Source organism: Calonectris borealis, unplaced genomic scaffold, assembly GCF_964195595.1.
Source record: "Calonectris borealis unplaced genomic scaffold, bCalBor7.hap1.2 HAP1_SCAFFOLD_139, whole genome shotgun sequence".
Classification (NCBI taxonomy): Eukaryota; Metazoa; Chordata; class Aves; order Procellariiformes; family Procellariidae; genus Calonectris; species Calonectris borealis.
The window spans coordinates 5,231-22,655 of NW_027441526.1; the positions used below are offsets into that span (position 1 = coordinate 5,231).

A 17,425-nucleotide genomic window follows, 5' to 3' on the forward strand; every position below is an offset into this window, starting at 1 on the left:
CTGATAGGAAAACAAAAGGCTTTTTGACATCAAGGAGAAAAAGAAGGGTGATGGGAGCTGAACTCAATATGAATCATTTAGTTGCATTTCAGGTGCTGCCAGTCCTTTCATCACCTTTCCTTATTTTGCATCCTACAACAGTCAAAAGTGCTAAAGAAAGTACTTTTGAAACGGAAAATATTGAATCACATGTCCAAATGGTGTCAGGCCAGAGCTGCTTTCTTGCAAGTAGTAAATAATTTGTCAGCAAATGTTCATCTACTTCTAGAACCGAGCCCAAACTGGGATCTCAGTTACAATGAAAGTAATTAGGTAGACGTCAAAGGAGGAGAAAAACCAGAGATGCCTCTCACTATAGGCTAAGAAGCAGCGATGCCCGTTTGTCCCGAGTCATAGCAAGCACCTACAGAAAAACAGTTCACCTCATAAAATAATGCCACAGATTGTGCTACTTGTTCTTTTGTAAACAAAATGCTTCCCCTTTGTCCTTGCAGGTGTGATCTGCATCTGTGCTATCTCCAGTACAATGTGAAACCACTGAGCACAAGCTGCTCTTAAAAGATAAGATAGCAGAGACCTATTTTCACTTCTTTTTAAAGCAAAAGCATCACACCAAAAGTAAGTCGATTTTTGTGTATGAAAATTTACATTCTACGTTAGAAAAATATTTAGATGCAGGCATTTTATTACTGAAAGGAAGTCACTGACTTTTATTGTTATTTTTATAATTTTATGTTGTGGGATAGTAAATGTTGCAGTCTTAGCAAAAGAGGTGCTAAACAGAGATGCTCACTCCATTGCTTCCTGTTTAGGTGAATTTGAAATTATAGTGCCACCACTTATTTCGACAAAAGTCGGTGGTGTAAAAATAAAAGGTGAATTCACCCGCTATGAAAACTGAAATTAAATTAGGAGGCAAATGCTGGGAAGAAGCTACAGATGATAGGTAAAAAGCCACAGTTTTAAAAGCTGAAAGTAAGATTGAGACCGTTAAGGCTGTCAGAAAAACTATAAAAACAAAAGGATTCTTTAGATGGGCCGTTTACATATCTGAAAAGATTTTAAATAAACATGTCTTTCTGCATGAATGCTACTACTTAGCTTGTACTTGGAAATGAAACTGAGGATTACTGTCTAATCTTTTTCATGCATATACTATTATATGAATCACCTTCCACTCTCACAATCTGTAAGCTTTTTTTTTAATTATATTTATTTATTCTTCTGCATAGTGAAAAGCACTCTCCAGGTTCCCTCAGCTGAAGACAATGCACTGCTACTCATTATAAAATCTGCCCTTAAATAAGTAGTACTTGATGGGGTACTATGACTATGTGGCTGTAAAGGGAGAATGTGTCACTTTATACGATGCTTTTGAGTAAAATTTTTCCTACCAGTGTGGGCCTTCACGTGCCTCCTCCCGAGTTAGTCCCACTGAAGAGGACAAGGCAGTAGTCAGTGCAGAATCTGGCCCTGGTCAGCCGGAGTCCATAATATTTAATTGACGTGACAAGCTTCCCAAATATTGCCAAAACATCTTGTGAGAGGAATTTTTCAATTAGTTTCAGAGGGCAGCAGTCTCTTCAGATAAGGATAGAGGTAATTTCAGCTTCTTATGTTGTTTCAAATGTACACAGAAAACCGGAGTTTCTTAAGTGTTACTGCAAAGTCCTTGAGGTTTACGGCATTAGGCTGCTAATCCACAGCATGGTACTTTTAAGTTTTAATTGTGCTTCAATTTTTTAATTATCTTCTATTTTAGTTTTGGATGGTTTGATCTACAGTTCACATGAGCCTATCTCATTGCCATCGTTCACATGAGAAACCCTTTGAAGCCAAGGGTATTACCATGTGACTGAGCTCCTCAGGACCTATGGTGTACATAAATAGTGCAGCCTGCACAGTCATATAATGTAGGGGAGGAACTGTGTCTTTCGGTTTGGGTCTGTGGGTTTCTTACCGCCCATGTGAAGATACAGTGGGGACCAGTGACGTAGACATCCAGAAAAATTGAGATACTATTTTTAGACACAAGTTCCCATGTTTGCAGCAGATTTCTCTTTTAGAAGTAACAGCAAGCTTTGCTTTGGGGGCAAGCAGCACATCTGGAGCCAGAGGAGGAAGAAGGGAGTTCCAGTGGTTCAGATGAGTCATTGTTCCATCTTAATGGAAAACCTATAAAATATCAAACTGCCAGAGACTAATAGATCTTTCAGGGGTTTATTAGTTTTACAGGTCTTATAAAAATTACTGGAAAAATATAAAACTTTAATAGCTGAAAACTGAAAAGGTTTCATGAGCTTAAGCTTGGCCTGTTCAGATCACAGCATCGCTACGCTTCTACAGCTGGGATGTGGCACACCAGCTGCAAAAATTCCCCAGACCCTCTCGCTTTTGTTTAGCTGTCCTCTGAGGTCACACGAAAGCTTATGGCTAGAATTTCCCTTTGAACACAATTTCATGAAAATATTTAGATCTCTGGATATAGCTGAGGTTCTTCCTTAGTCATAGCTTGCCTGGTGATTTCTAAGTTCTAATGCCATAGACTGAAGTTTGCAGCTGATGAAACCACCCAAGAGTATTACAAGTCTAGATATAGATATATATGTTTATCTACACTGCATGCTCAAGGGGCTTACCGGGCATAATTGCCACTCAGGACCATCAATTTAAGTAAGGATTTATGTCATATTTCCAGATTTGAAGAGGTATCACAGAAATTGTAGACTAGACTGTGTACAGGGACGAGACCCATCATTAGGGGTTACAAGATGGAACAACTACTATGACTTTCAGTCTCAGACACAGAGGCCATAATGATTAGCTACATCCAGCAACTACCAGCTGTAGAAGTTAGCACAGCTCATTGCCTTGGTCCAGAGAAGAGCTAAATCATTCTCTTACATCACTTACAACCACCCTAGGATGATGACAATTAGACTGTTGTTGATGCCAAGGTAGTCAAAGGTGGCTGGATCGCTACCATCAGGCTGGCAACGGCAGTGACAGTCCCCTTTATTCTATAATCTGCATAAGGACTGGTAAAGATGATGTCGGTACAGAATGTGCATGTGGAAGGTTTTCCTCAGAGCTGGTGAAACCACAGCCAGGCAGATCCTGCTGCTTTCTGAGCCTTTTCCATTACAGGTATAAATACCCCAGAAAAAAAAGAAAGGAGAAAAAAAAAAACTATGAAAATTAAGCACAGTTCAGTCTTGTGTACCCAACCTGAATACATGCCAAGTGCTTCAGGCAGACAAACAGAAGCCCTGCTCATTGCTGACACAAAGAACTCCTCTGGAATTACCTAGATAACACTACATGGAAAATAAACCTGTACATGTGTAAGAAAGCTGAGCTGCATCACAACTGATTTCTCTTTCTCTGTAAGGTTTTTGATCTTTGAAAGATTTTTATTTAAAATGGAGGGTGACTACCCTGGGGCCTCGTCTACTAATTAGCTGGCTACAAATTAAGTATAGCACAGATCTCACCCAGCAGCTGCAGGGATTTATTCTTCAGTTAGATGCAGAGGTCACCCAAGCAGAGGCACACTTTATAGTGACGTCAAGAATCTTGATTTGCCTTTCTTGTTCTGGAAAGAAATCGCACTACAGTGACTACAGGCAACTTACCCCAATACATATATGATATTAACACAGTTTGGGACTTGTGATTGTGAAAACATGAAGCTTTATTACTTTATAGTGCAGTGTCCCGCTTCCTGTAAGAAAAGCAGGAGAATAATTAGAAATTTATTAGTGAGCTAGGGTGACCTACAGCTATATTTTGTTGATGGAGATTATAAAAGCACCTAATTTTGGCATTCTCCTTCTGAAATGTATTGCAAAGTGGAAGAGTTATGTTAAAGTTAGTTATGTTAAAGCTCAAAATTATTTCTAAGTCAGTTTATAATGATTTTGTTCCCAGATTTTCCTCCTTGCAAAAATAACTTTTGCTCTCTAGGTTTGGACATGCCCCTTTTATCATATTATGGGTAATGAGATACACTTTCATGTTTTGCTCCCCCAAACCCAAATGACACAGGGACCTTTTTGTGTCATTGAAAAACTTCCTGCACCAAAGGTCAAAATCAATCTATTAGTAATTAAGCCTCACCAACTGGCCAAAGAATTTGTTACTCCTGTAAGCTTGTTGCTAGACTGAGTGGAAGCAATAGCCAGGTGAGCCAACTCACGTGTTATTTGTTGCATGATAGCATAAACTGCAGACGTTAATACTCATTCCTTGCTAATGCATTTAGATTCATTATAAATGAGGAAAACAAAATTAATGGATTTGAGTTTATGGTGAATTTCCATTAGGGGCTTGTGTTCTAGCTGCCAACACATCTGAATTTCCTAGGAATGAATGGGTTTAACCACAGTGTAATTGTTGTTTGTATAAAATAATTAAGCCATGTAAAAGGTTTTGTAAAACCATTTAAAAGAATGGGAAAATTCCCAGTTGCCTCTTCTTGCTTTTAGCACAATGATCTTGTGCTTGGTCTTCAACTGATGTGTAATTTTCACAGGTTGTGATATAGGATATATTTATGGTCTCACAGTACAAGGAGTTAGAGAAACAAGATTTTGGAAAGCAAAACTTTGTCAAAACACAGATTCACATGTGCTGCAAGCTGTGACAAAAAATAGTTGTAGGTCAAGGAAGCAGTTACGCACCTTCTAGAACGGCACTGAGAATGAAAAAAAAAACCAACTGGTTGTCCATATCTCTGAATTGTTTTGCTGTCATGCATTCATTTCACAGAAGTACTCTGTGTGGGTTGGAAGATGGGTTACAAAGAAGAAAGAACAACTTTAACAGTGGAATTTGTTAACCCTATCACAACAATATAGCCCTGGAAGGGACTTCAGGAGATCACTTGCGCCAAAGCTGGATGACAATCTGACCCTCGACATATTTGTGAAACCCCTGTTAAAAGTCCTTCAATTATGGCAACGCCACACCATTCCCATGTCACCTACTCCTTTACTACCTTAAGGTAACATTTTTTTCTTAATAGTTCACCTAAACTTTGCTGCATTTTGAGCCCATTATTTCTTTCCCTGCTTATTAAGACATGGAGAAGAAACTATTTCTTTCAGATATGGATCTACTGGTGGGAGATGTGGTGATCGGGGGCTGGCTTGGGCTTAGCGACCATGAAATGACAGAATTCTTGATACTTGGTGAAGTAAGGAGGGGGGCCAGCAAAACCGCTACCATGGACTTCCGGAGGGCGAACTTTGGCCTGCTCAGGACACTGGTCGAAAAAGTCCTTTGGGAGACAGTCCTGAAGGGCAAAGGGGTCCAGGAAGGCTGGACGTTCTTCAAGAAGGAAGTCTTAAAGGCGCAGGAGCGGGCTGTCCCCATGTGCCCTAAGAAGAACGGGCGGGGAAGACGACCGGCCTGGCTGAACGGGGAGCTCTGGCTGGGACTCAGGAAAAAAAGGAGAGTTTATCACCTGTGGAAGAGGGGCAGGCAACTCAAGAAGAGTACAGGGATCTCATTAGGTCGTGCAGAGAGGAAATTAGAAAGGCAAAAGCCCAGTTAGAACTCAACCTGGCCACTGTCGTAAGAGACAACAAAAAGTGTTTTTACAACTATATTAACGACAAAAGGAGAGCCAAGGAGAATCTCCATCCTCTATTGGGTGCAGGGGGGAACATTGCCACGGAGGACAAGCATAAGGCTGAGGTACTTAACGCCTTCTTTGCCTCAGTCTTTAATAGTCAGAGCAGCTATCTTCAGGGTATTTAGCCCCCTGAGCTGGAAGACAGGGACGGAGAGCAGGATAAACCCCCCATAATCCAAGAGGAAGAAGTTAATGACCTGCTATGCCACCTGGATGCTCACAAGTCTATGGGGCCGGATGGGATCCACCCGAGGGTACTGAGGGAGCTGGCGGAGGAGCTTGCCAAGCCACTCTCCATCATTTAGCAGCAGTCCTGGTTAACAGGGGAGGTCCCGGACAACTGCCAATGTGACGCCCATCTACAAGAAGGGCCGGAAGGAGGATCCAGGGAACTACAGGCCGGTCAGCCTGATCTCGGTGCTGGGGAATATTATGGAGCAGTTTGTCTTGAGGGCGCTCACAAGCCATGTCCGAGACAACCATGGGATCAGGCCCAGCCAGCACAGGTTCATGGAAGGCAGGTCCTGCTTGACCAACCTGATCTCCTTCTATGACCAGGTGACCCGCCTAGTGGATGAGGGAAAGGCTGTGGATGTGGTCTACCTGGACTTCAGTAAAGCCTTTGACACTGTCTCCCACAGCATTCTCCTAGAGAAGCTGGCGGCTCACAGCTTAGACAGGTGCACCCTTCGCTGGGTAAAAAACTGGCTGGACGCCCAGGCTCAGAGAGTTGTGGTCAACGGAGTTAAATCCAGTTGGCGGCCGGTCACGAGCGGTGTTCCCCAGGGCTCAGTACTGGGGCCGGTCCTGTTCAATATCTTTATCAACGATCTGGATGAGGGGATCGAGTGCTCCCTCAGTAAGTTTGCAGATGACACCAAGCTGGGCGGGAGTGTTGATCTGCTGGAGGGTAGGAAGGCTCTGCAGAGGGACCTGGACAGGCTGGATCGATGGGCTGAGGCCAATTGTATGAGATTCAAGAAGGCCAAGTGCCAGATCCTGCCCTTGGGTCACAACAACCCCATGCAATGCTACAGGCTTGGGGAAGAGTGACTGGAAAGCTGCCCAGAGGAAAAGGACCTGGGGGTGCTGGTTGACAGCCGGCTGAACATGAGCCGGCAGTGTGCTCAGGTGGCCAAGAAGGCCAATGGCATCCTGGCCTGTATCAGAAATAGTGTGGCCAGCAGGAGCAGGGAGGTGATCGTGCCCCTGTACTCGGCACTGGTGAGGCCGCACCTCGAATACTGTGTTCAGTTTTGGGCCCCTCTCTACAAGAAGGACATGGAGGTGCTGGAGCGTGTCCAGAGAAGGGCAACGAAGCTGGTGAAGGGCCTGGAGCACAAGTCTTATGAGGAGCAGCTGAGGGAACTGGGGTTGTTTAGTCTGGAGAAGAGGAGGCTGAGGGGAGACCTCATCGTGCTCTACAGCTACCTGAAAGGAGGTTGTAGCGAGGTGGGTGTTGGTCTCTTCTCCAAAGTTACTAGCAACAGGACAAGAGGAAAAGGCCTCGCTCTTCCTTGTCAAGGCCTTTCTGTCTATATAGATAGTATATACACAATATATATAGAGAGAATACACAGTGTGCACTCCTAATACAGAAAGAAAAGCCTTGCCTCAGCTCGCCCTGCCTCACTGAGGGTTTTCTGTCTGTATATAGAATGATTATGGAGGGAAAGTTGTCACTTCACCTCACCTCGTGAGGCCTTTTTGCACTGTGCAGAGCACACACATTATCACTATGCTATGTGTTCCAGGGTACATATATTCCTAAGATATAGATAGTATATATTATCCACACAGACAGAAAAGCCTCAACTAGACAAAACGATGGGAGGTGTACGTATGGCCTTACGCAACCCCCAGGCCTGTCGCTCTCACTCACAGGGTTACAGACGGGGCATGCGGCCCCCGTCACCCACAGACGAAGCGGGCCGGGCCGGGCCCCGCCCAGGAAGGCTACGGCGGCCGCCCCCCGGCGGGACCGAGGCCTGGGAGAGCGGCGGGAGGCGGAGCGCCCGGCCTCCCTCACGCCGGGCAGGGCGGTGCCGCGGAGGCGCCGCCAGGGGGCGCCGTGGGGCGGCGGCATTGACGGCCGCAGGACGGCGGCGGCGGGAGCGGCGCTCGGCCCCGCCTGCGCGCTCCTGCCCTCCCCGCTCCCGTGGGGCGGCCGCGGCCTCGGCCTGCCGCCCGCTGGCCCTCGTCCGTTGGCGACCCTCGACGCCCGCCCAGCTGCGGTCGGAGCGGAGAAGAAGGAGGAAGAGAAGCGGGCCGGAGTGAGGAAGCGCTGCGAGAAACCATGTCCGCGCCCGCCGGGCTGCCGCCGCGGCCCGCCGGTGCCGCCGCCGCCGTTTACCCGGGCGGGCCCGGCGCCTCCCGGGAGGCCGCGGCCCCTCAGAGCGGCGCGCCTCGCTACCAGAACGGTGAGAGGCCGGCGGCCCGCGCGGGGCCTAGCGCCGGCGGCCGCGGCGGCGGGAGAGGCCGCCCGCGGGGTCCCCGGGGCTCCCTCACTGGGGGCCGTGCGGGCGTTGGGGGGGGCTGCTCGCTTCTCCCTCCTCCTCCTGGGGGGGGGCGGGAGGTGCGGGGCGTCGAGGCGGCCGCTGTGGGGGGCGGCGTGGGCGCTGGTCCGGCGGAGGGCCCGGTGGGCCGCGGCGGAGCTGGCACGTAGCGAAGCCCTTTCTCCGAAAGACGGCAGAGCCCGCCGGAGACGCTTGGGAAACGCGCGTCCCGCCCCGGGCCCCCGCCGCTACGTGCGGAGTTAACTTTTAAGAAGGCGCAGCCTCTCCCCCCCTCACTGAGGAGCGAGGGAGAGGGTGTCCGCGTCCCTCTCTCCTCCCTCGAGAGTTTGGCTCTGCTGGGTGTTGTGGCGCTTGCGTTGTGGCGCCTCGGGAGCGCTCCGCAGGCCCGGGCGCCTCCAGGCCTCGGCTCTGGCCGTCGTGCGGGAGTATGGGCAGAAAACCACGTTCTGTGGATGAGAGTACTTACTTCATAACTGTTCATGAACTTAAGCGTAGTAGGTGGGTGGGCGTTCACACAACTGGATCTCGGGTTTTGAGTTGAATAAACAAGATCGGACCAGTGAAATGTGGGTCACTGAAAAACAAAGGTAAAATAGTTCAAAGTCACAAAATACTGACTTGCTTTTCAGATGGAGAGGTATTGAGACTAATTGTACTATGAACTAAAATAATGAGCTTGCAGTTCCTTATTTTTAAATTGGTGTGCTATAAAATCAGTTATTAATACAGCTCGTTAACTTTTCAGAATGCCTGTATGATCTTCATCCCCACCTAATGATGGTTTGGTATCTAAATTGGGCCTCTTGCTTGCATAGAGTTTTAGCTCCTACTGTTAAACCCTTTATTTTGTAGTCAGGCTATTTTGTGCCCAGGCATTTTTTCTGCACAGATCAGTATGGAGAGTAATGACCAACAAAATTTTTTACTCAAGAATATTTCTCGTGTCCAAAGGGGTAGTTAGGCAATAAGCACTTATGTGCCTATAAAGTAGGTTTTGAGTAAGTTTGCAGATAATGCAAAAGTCACTGAAGTGAATGAAAAGGAAGATAATTCAATGGTAGATTTTAGGGAAATACTAATGCCTCACATGTGTCCAAACTTTAGTATTGTAATGCTGAGTTTTGTCAAAATTATTCAGAAAATGCCAACTTATATGGCTTTTAATAAAAATCACGTCATTATCAGGACACAGCTACTACAGCATCAATAACCTGGAAGCGTGTTTCACAGAAACAAATAGAAACTGACATCATACATTCTCCTTGTGTTTTTAACTGAATGAAACAGTAATTTTAAAAAGTCATCATTACTATTTGTTATTTTAATTAATTAACTCCATGTTGCTGCTAATATTCTTAAAAACAGCTTGTTTAAAACCTTGTAGTAGACCATTTATTTTCTGCGAAACACTTTTTCTTTAATTCTGGGAAATTTATACACTGTTCAGTAATAGTCTTGAATTTTTATTGTATAACTTGCTAACTACTCAACTTAACTTTGGCTTCTGTGTTCCTTAAGATAACTTACAGTGATGTGTGTTTGCTGATTTATAGGCAAGAACTCTGAATTTGTCATTTTGTGTTATTGAGCAATAACTATCCAGAATTTTTACATTAGTGTAGCTGTCATCTTTTAGTACTAATCTTCTGAAGTTATAACACAGGATTTGAGGATTCTTTTTTTTAAATTGTAATAGGAGGGGGAGTAGAGGGGAATAGTAACAGAAAAAGACTGTACTGGAAGTTTCCATTCTGTCCGATAGAAACTAAATTTCACAAAGAAGATTGTCATTGCTTTTGAAATTTGATTTTGGAGTATAATGGAGTTTAAATGTAAGATACTTAAGTGAATACAGCTATTTCTGTATTGGCTGAAAGAAAACACTAGTGCATCCTTTCAGATGTTCAGAGTGCTCTGTGTTTTGATTTCACAAAGTGTGGATTTTTCAGGTAGAACTTTGAAGTTGCAGGGATCTGATGAAAGAGGAGCTGTTTTTTGCAGAAAGCAAGCAACCTGTTGCTCATACAGTGATATCAAAAAGGATGTTCAGCTTTGGTTTTAGTAAGTTTTGCCTGGTCCAATGACCAAGTCCATTTGAGACCCTTGGAGACTTTAGTTTTAGTATAACTTAGGTTTTAAAAAAAAAAAAAATTAACTTCTTGTTTGTAATTTATTATTTTTTTTCTTCTGTCTTACAGTGCTCTCAGTTTGATCCTATACTGAAATTAAGTGTTTTTTTAAAAAAAAAAAGCAGCCCTTGTTTGGGATGTTGTTCATAAGTCTGGGGTTTTAAAATACAATTCTTCTGAATAAAGTCTTGCAAGTTCAAGAAGCTTTTATTGTAGTAATCTTACAGGTGGCTTTGTATCTGAGTGGAAAATGACCTGTTTCCTAATTTCATAGCATAATAAAATGTTGCTTGTTAAATCAATATTAAAAGGTGATGTATTTTTCTAGTAGCGATGGAGGACTAACAATGTAATGTATTGAAATGTAATCCTGAGAGGATAATTGTATTGAATCCACATAGTTCTCCAGAAGATTTTTGTGTAGTGTCGTCTGCAATTGGTTCGTAAGATTACCATTGGTATGTCTACTAGCATTTTGGGACCATAATTTTCATTATGACGTTATTTAGCCTTGTTTTCCATCCGTCCTTAGACTTCGGATCTTTCAGACAGTTTCGTTAAATTTGATAAAGAGGGTAGAGGTCTGAAAGATACGAAATCCCTGAATATTTTGCAAAAATGGGAAGCTGGGTGAATGAAGGAGCTAGACATTGATTGCATGACTGAGCTGTTGTGAGAGCTCAGCAGTGGCTTGATTTGCTGGCTTGTTTGCCGGCAGTTAACAGGCACAGTAGTGCTGTCCCCTGTCCATCCCGTAAGGCATATGTGAGGGAGCTGTGGTGAGTCTTCTCTCGAGGTGGGTAAAGGGATGTTAAAAGTTACAGAAAACTAACAGGTGTTCTTGGCTAGAAAGGAAGTTGGTGTTGTAGGGTACATAGACTACATGTAAGTAGGGTACGTGGCAGATGGCTAAATTATTCCGGTGAGAGAATGCATGGTCATAAAACCTAAACAAACACGACACTAGCAAGCAAAGCTTTACTAATTCACAGAGTGGCATAGCCATAGCGCTGCTTTTTTTTTTGTGGTGGTGGCTTTTTTACCCCCTTAAAAAGTGATAAGGCTTTTGGGGTTCACCTGTTAATGTCTGTGTAGTTATACATTATAACATAAAGTATTAATTTGTCTGTAGAAGGAGAGGTTCACTGCTTTCATTATAGAGGTGGCGTTTTAGCAGTACACCTTCTATGTGCAGCAGAGGTTTTCAACTTGTGGAGTTCTTTTGAGAAATTTGTCAGGTGTTTGGGGAGGAAGGTAGAGTAACTGAGACATCAGGACAGATTGTGCAGTTAACCAGATTTCAAAGTGATGCTGAGGATGTACCCAGATTTCTAGTGTTGAAAACTGTCCAATTATGTAGTCATCATTAGCTTCAGTTACTAATTGCAGTACAAAAATTACTTGTTACTCACATTCTTTATAATCAAGTGGACAAAAAACTCACTTCAGATAATGGGAATAATCTTTCATCTGTAATTGTAAAACTTGCTATTAAGGGACCAGGAGTTTGAAATCAAAAATATAATTTTTCAAATGTCAGGTGTGTCTGTCTTAGTAAGGTCTTCATGGGATTTATACTCTTGTGTCTCATGTATAGTTTTAAACTTACAATGTTTCTACTTTAAAATGTGAATAAAGATGACTTGGGCATTATATAGTGTAGAGACTGATACCTTGTATTGGTAATTTAATCTGTCTTTATTTATGGTGTGTGTTTTTAAACCAGAGCTAGATACTGCAAGAAATTACAGTAGATGATTTGATATGCAACCTTTTATTTAGAAGTCAGGTGTCCTAAACCAGTTTTTAAATTATACATGCTCAGTTAGTTTATTCTGCATATTTTAGTAGAACAAATGCACAGACTCTTCAGAGAAAACATCTTTTCTTGCCATCTTAAGTGACATAACTGCTTAAAGCAATAAGCCTTGACAGACATAAGTTATTGGTGTATTTTTGATTTTGCTTTTTTAGACTTTAAAAAAGCAGGTCAAAAGTCTGCCAAAGTTCACGTAGTTGTTAATGACTTGCTAACTCAAAATCATTTTACTTTAAAGGAGAATAAACTACAGAGCTCTGTGAAGCAGCTCCCACTTTTTCAAGGAAATAGCGAATCAGAAGCATAGTTACATATTCTCAAAACTCAGAATGTAATTTTTTTTAAGCTCCTTATGCTTTCTCCCAAAGTGCCTTCTCTCTTTTGACCCAGCAGTCCGAGTTACTGTTGTTCATTTTTTAGCTCCTTTCTCTTCCACTTTACTTTCTGGGTTGTTAATTATGAAAAGGCATTTTTAATTTTATCAGAAAGCAATTTTGGACAGTATGTTCCTTGCTTGCAGGATTCCGTTAACAAATTCATTGTTAAAATTGCCTTGCAAGTTAATCATAGAACAACTGGGTGTTACTTGGAGAACAGTGACTTTTCAGAATTTCAAGACGAGAAATAATACTTACATTTTGTAATCATTGTAAATATAAGGAGGGAAATCAACAATTCATTATTATCACAGCTGCTGTTTAATTTGCAAGTGGCCCAGTGCTGTGCTTGCTTGTGTTTCTATTCACTGAGGGCTGGGAAATACCACCAGAGTCATTCAGCATGACATAAGCAGTGGGTGTGGTAATTTTAAGAAAGGAAGTTACCCAGGGAAATGCATTTGTGGTTCATTAGAAAATAAAAATAGGGTTCAGGAAAAGAATTCGAGGAAGAACTTTCAGGTTTACCATTGATCAGTTGGCATTGAAAAAAACAGCTTGGACATGGTTAACATTCGGTCTCTAGCAAACAAGTACTTGTTTGGCCCTTGCTGGACCACTATGTAATCAATCTCTAATGTTGCGGAGTCAGTTGTAGTGACAGCAGAGGTCAGTTTCTGTGATGTCAACATCTTTTACACCTGATGTAAGTATCAGGCAATAAACATAAATTAAGTGCCTTGTCAGATACTCTGTAGTTTCATAAAAATGTCAGTTTTCATAAAAACATTATAAAAAAGAACATAGAAGACAAAAATAACTGCCCTGCAGCACTTTATCTTTGTCACCGTATTGAGGATTTGTAAAGAAGAGTACCTACATTTTTATATATTGACATACTGGTTTGACTGCAGCTTTCATTTTCCATATTCAGTTTCCTAAAGGCATACTGTTGTATTCAGACACTCAGAAACATCAGTTTGGTGCTTACTGTTACTCACTATTTGTTTAAATATTAACCTCCTAAAAACTCTCAAATATTCAAAGTACAAATGTGAGGCATGCAATCTTGGCATGGAAACCTCTTTTGATAATGGAAACAACCCATTTTTCTGTTACTTCTGTGCATGTTTGCAAATCACTTCAAGTATGGTATTTTGGATGCATTATACTTGGTTTGTTCTCTTTCTGCTGATGGAAATTGACCTCAAAAATAGTGACAGAAAACAAGAAGAAACCAGTTCTTTGTTAGAGTAAGTGCAGAGTCCCTTGGCATTACTAGCAGATGCACCTTTAATATATGTGACATTTTCTCTTCGTTTCAGGTCCTGTGCAGAGTTGGATGCAGTTCCCCTCTGGCTATGGCTCACATCCTCCAAACTATAGTGCGCCCTCAGGACACTATTCCCAAGTGCCCAGTAAAGCTGCTGCTTCACATTTGGATAATCAGTATAGAGGCAGTTACTACCCTACTTACTATTCAGCACCAGCACAAAATGTTATGACACCTTCTGTGGGTACCAATGTGTTGAATACACAGGGATCACAGCAGTTGTACAACAAAACTCCTCCCCATGCAGTGGGGTCAGCTGAAGGACCTATTCAAGGAGCAATATCATCTGCATCCTACTTGCATACAAGTGCTCAGCAGGCGTATTCAGCATTCGGTAATCACTACAGCACTTCTGTCAGCTCTTCAGTTACATCTCAGGGATTTCCCCTTAATTCCGATGACTACACTATGCCCGTGGTTTCTAGTGCCATGTATCCTAATGTTTCCTATCCTGCGGCTGCTGGCAGTGTGTATGGGCAGGCATTTACCTCTCAGAGCCTACCTGCTGTTGGACAGTTCAAAGAGACAAATACGTTTTCTAGCCAGAGTACATCAGTACCTCATTCACTGAAACAGCATGTTCCCGTGGGATATAATTCAACATTATCACCTATTTCGTCTGCTCAGTCTGTTCAAGATAACCTCAGCAGGAATCTCACTGGATCAGTTGCTAAAGTAAACAACCAAATAAATACAGGTATGGTATTATTTGAAGGTTAGTGAACTTCCAGATGTGTCTGGGAAACATCAGAAGTCATGTGCTTTTGTTGGTTTGTATTTACTCACTATGTGAAATTATGTATTGTAATTTTGAATTCTGTCCTTATTCATTCTTGAAGCTTTTCTCATTTGGTTACTACAGTCCTCACAATAGCAGCTGACATGTTTCTATTAAGAGATCTAGAAAAAGACACTATTCGGGGAATGGTTTTAGTTTATTGGGTTTTTTTCATGTAAGTCGCCTTGGAAGGGAATTTTTTCATGTAGTTTTGAAAGAATGTGTAATTTCTGAAATATGTCTATTAGTCACAAAGGTACTTTTTTCCTTTTCTGGCTTGAGAATTTTTTTAAGTCACGTTGCTATATTGATTCTTTAAATTTTACCTAAGTGGACATGCATGCACTCTTCTTCAGAAAGTTCAGAAAAAGTAGAAGCCTACATGGGTTTGCAGGCCATTGGGGTTTTTTTAATTAGTATTTTTTATAAGCATTTGAATGAGAGAGCAATTCTGGTGGTTTTAGCTGGTTTTTGTAAGCATCAACTTGATGTTTTTAGTATGGATGTAGCTGTAGAGAACGAAGTTGTGAAGGTGCCAGTTGAGGGCGAGTATACTCAGTCCCTGGTAGTAGCTGCAGCTTCTGCTTCATGGGAAAACTGTACAAGTTCATAGGGTAGGCAGTACTTGGTAGGAAGAATGGAAGAGATTAGAGATGTGGGAGTGCCTCCACGTTGAAACATCTTGCTCTCCCTCTGAGAAAGCAATAGCATGTGCAGGAAAATTCTGGTTTTCTTTCTATACTGGTAATTTTCTGACTTCGTGCAGTTTTGACTTGTAAGCTGTGCAAGACTAATGGTTTTCTTTTTGTGATGAGACAGATATTAGAGAACTGTGGAATGTTTCCTTTTTTATGCCAGATATTTCAGGTTATAGTTTAACATTGGAATTGTTTTAAGAATTCTTGTAGCGGAGGTTTTCTAAGACCAAGGGCTTATGAAAGAACATGGTTTTGATGATGGTAAAGCTTTGCCTGGAAAAAACAGCTAAGCTTAAATCAAGCTCATCCAATCCATACTAAGGTTGAATTTAGTTTCAATATTGCTTTTTTCCCCCCCAAGACTGGGACATAGGTGTCATCCTTCAGCTTGGTTTTAGTAGTTTAAATATTAGTAGATTTGAATTCTCTCTCTGAGGTGCTCTGTGTCATTTTCTGTAATATTTCAAAAACATGAGACAAAATACTGTTTAAAAAAGAAAAATAGGCAACTCCTTAAAAAGCTTCTGAAGTTAATGGCATTTCAAGGCTAAGCATAGAAATGAATTCTTTCAAGGACTAAAGGTTTAAAAATCTGGCCAAAAAAATTGATTCGCTTGGGTGCAGAATCTACAGCTGGTCTTGGCAGAATGCAGGTACCGTTCCAGAATAGTAAGATTTGCAGTAGTCGTATGAAAACGACTTACTATTTGTTCAGACTGTTAGTGTTTTATTTACAGAAGTTTTTAATTTAAATGCCTGTTAATTTTATTTCCTTTGAGGCTGTCTTGAAATATATTATTTGTTCATAATAATATTTTTTTATAAGGAACAACTGTTTTAAAGGTGAAACAGTGGAGCAGACCAGACCGTGAAGAGCAGTATGAGCAATGGATAGTCTTATTTCTGAACCATTCAGTGCTCTTCTTAAGAGAGTGATTGAGTTAATACATGGCCTCAAGAAAAAGTAGTAATATTGTGCTTGAATTTCAAAGAGCTGATGATAGAACTGGCTGTGATAGTGGTGTGTAATAGGTACACACTTTGCAGTTACGAAAATAAACACTGATCCACTGTTTCTGTTACATTTGAGTAATATTGCAGTAGCTGGTTTGTTTGCTGGACTGTAGGCATAATTACTTAAATCACATTCAAACTCTTTCTGAGCTTGTAAAGCTGCTGAGATAAGTGTGCCCTGTGCTTCCTTGCACAGTGGACTGGGTTGTGGAACTGATTTATCTGGAGAATAACTTTTTTCTTTTCCCTCTGAATCCTGGTTCAGTCTCAGCATACAAATGATTCCGTATTACTGACTGGGAAAGAGCAAATAAAGGTAGCAATCAGTAGCTAGGCTGAAGGAAGAGCCAGGCTGTTTTATGACTAAACTCTAAAGACTTACACCATTTTTGAAGTCTGGGGCAAAACTGCCTCCAATAATATCCGATTTTTTTTTTAGTCTAGAATTCAACATCTTTGGCTAAAATATATTAAAAATTCAATTGCTAACACCTGTCTAATAAAAGATGGCAAATAATTGTTTGGTCCTGGCATAATTGATTTGCTTTTTGGGACACTGATATGCTTTCTAAATTTCCCAGTGCAGTCTTATTGTTCTCAAATGGGGTGATTTTATATATGGTATTCTAATTGTTTGCAGCCATTAAAAAAGGAGTTGGATCTTTAAAATTATTTGCCATTTCTTGTACGTCCTTGGAAGGTGTCTGAGTACAACACACAAGGAATTTAAGGAAATGAATGGTTCGTAAGAAGGAATTTTTCTGAATATTTCATCCTCCCTGCTGTTCTCCAGGAAGGAGGTGATGATGGAAAACAGTTGCAGTCTGTTCTGGTTTTAGCAAAACTGCTTGAAAAAAAATTAAGATATACTGAAATTCTTAAGTGTGCTTTCTGTGACTGTTTATGTAAAGAAATTTTGATAACACTCCATTAGTCAGAGGGCCAATAAAGACAGTTTGCTGTCATTGCTACTGTGCTGCAAAAGAAGACCCCTCACAATCCTTAGATTATAAATAAGCAAATCTTTGAAAGGCTGTCACTCAGGATATACTACTGTCTCAATGTATTTTTCAATAGCAGTTTTGTGCAGTCAGTGAACACTGAGAGGTCTCTGTGATGAAAA

At 41.9% G+C, this 17,425-nt stretch overlaps 1 protein-coding gene across 4 annotated transcripts in view; it reads left to right on the forward strand.

Annotated features, from left to right (window-relative positions):
* Positions 1-7,709: 7,709 nt before the first annotated feature.
* SEC24B (SEC24 homolog B, COPII component) overlaps positions 7,710-17,425 on the forward strand; it is a 47,525-nt gene continuing 37,809 nt past the window's right edge. Inside the window, exons 1-2 of one of the 4 annotated variants that reach the window (XM_075139222.1) lie at positions 7,710-8,058; positions 13,805-14,509. In XM_075139222.1, the coding sequence (XP_074995323.1) occupies positions 7,935-8,058; positions 13,805-14,509 (829 nt within the window). In that variant the 5' untranslated portion in view covers positions 7,710-7,934. Of the gene's footprint in view, positions 8,059-8,309; positions 8,653-8,683; positions 8,742-13,804; positions 14,510-17,425 lie in introns of those variants that run through there. The other 3 variants (XM_075139221.1, XM_075139223.1, XM_075139224.1) reach the window with 3 other exon arrangements.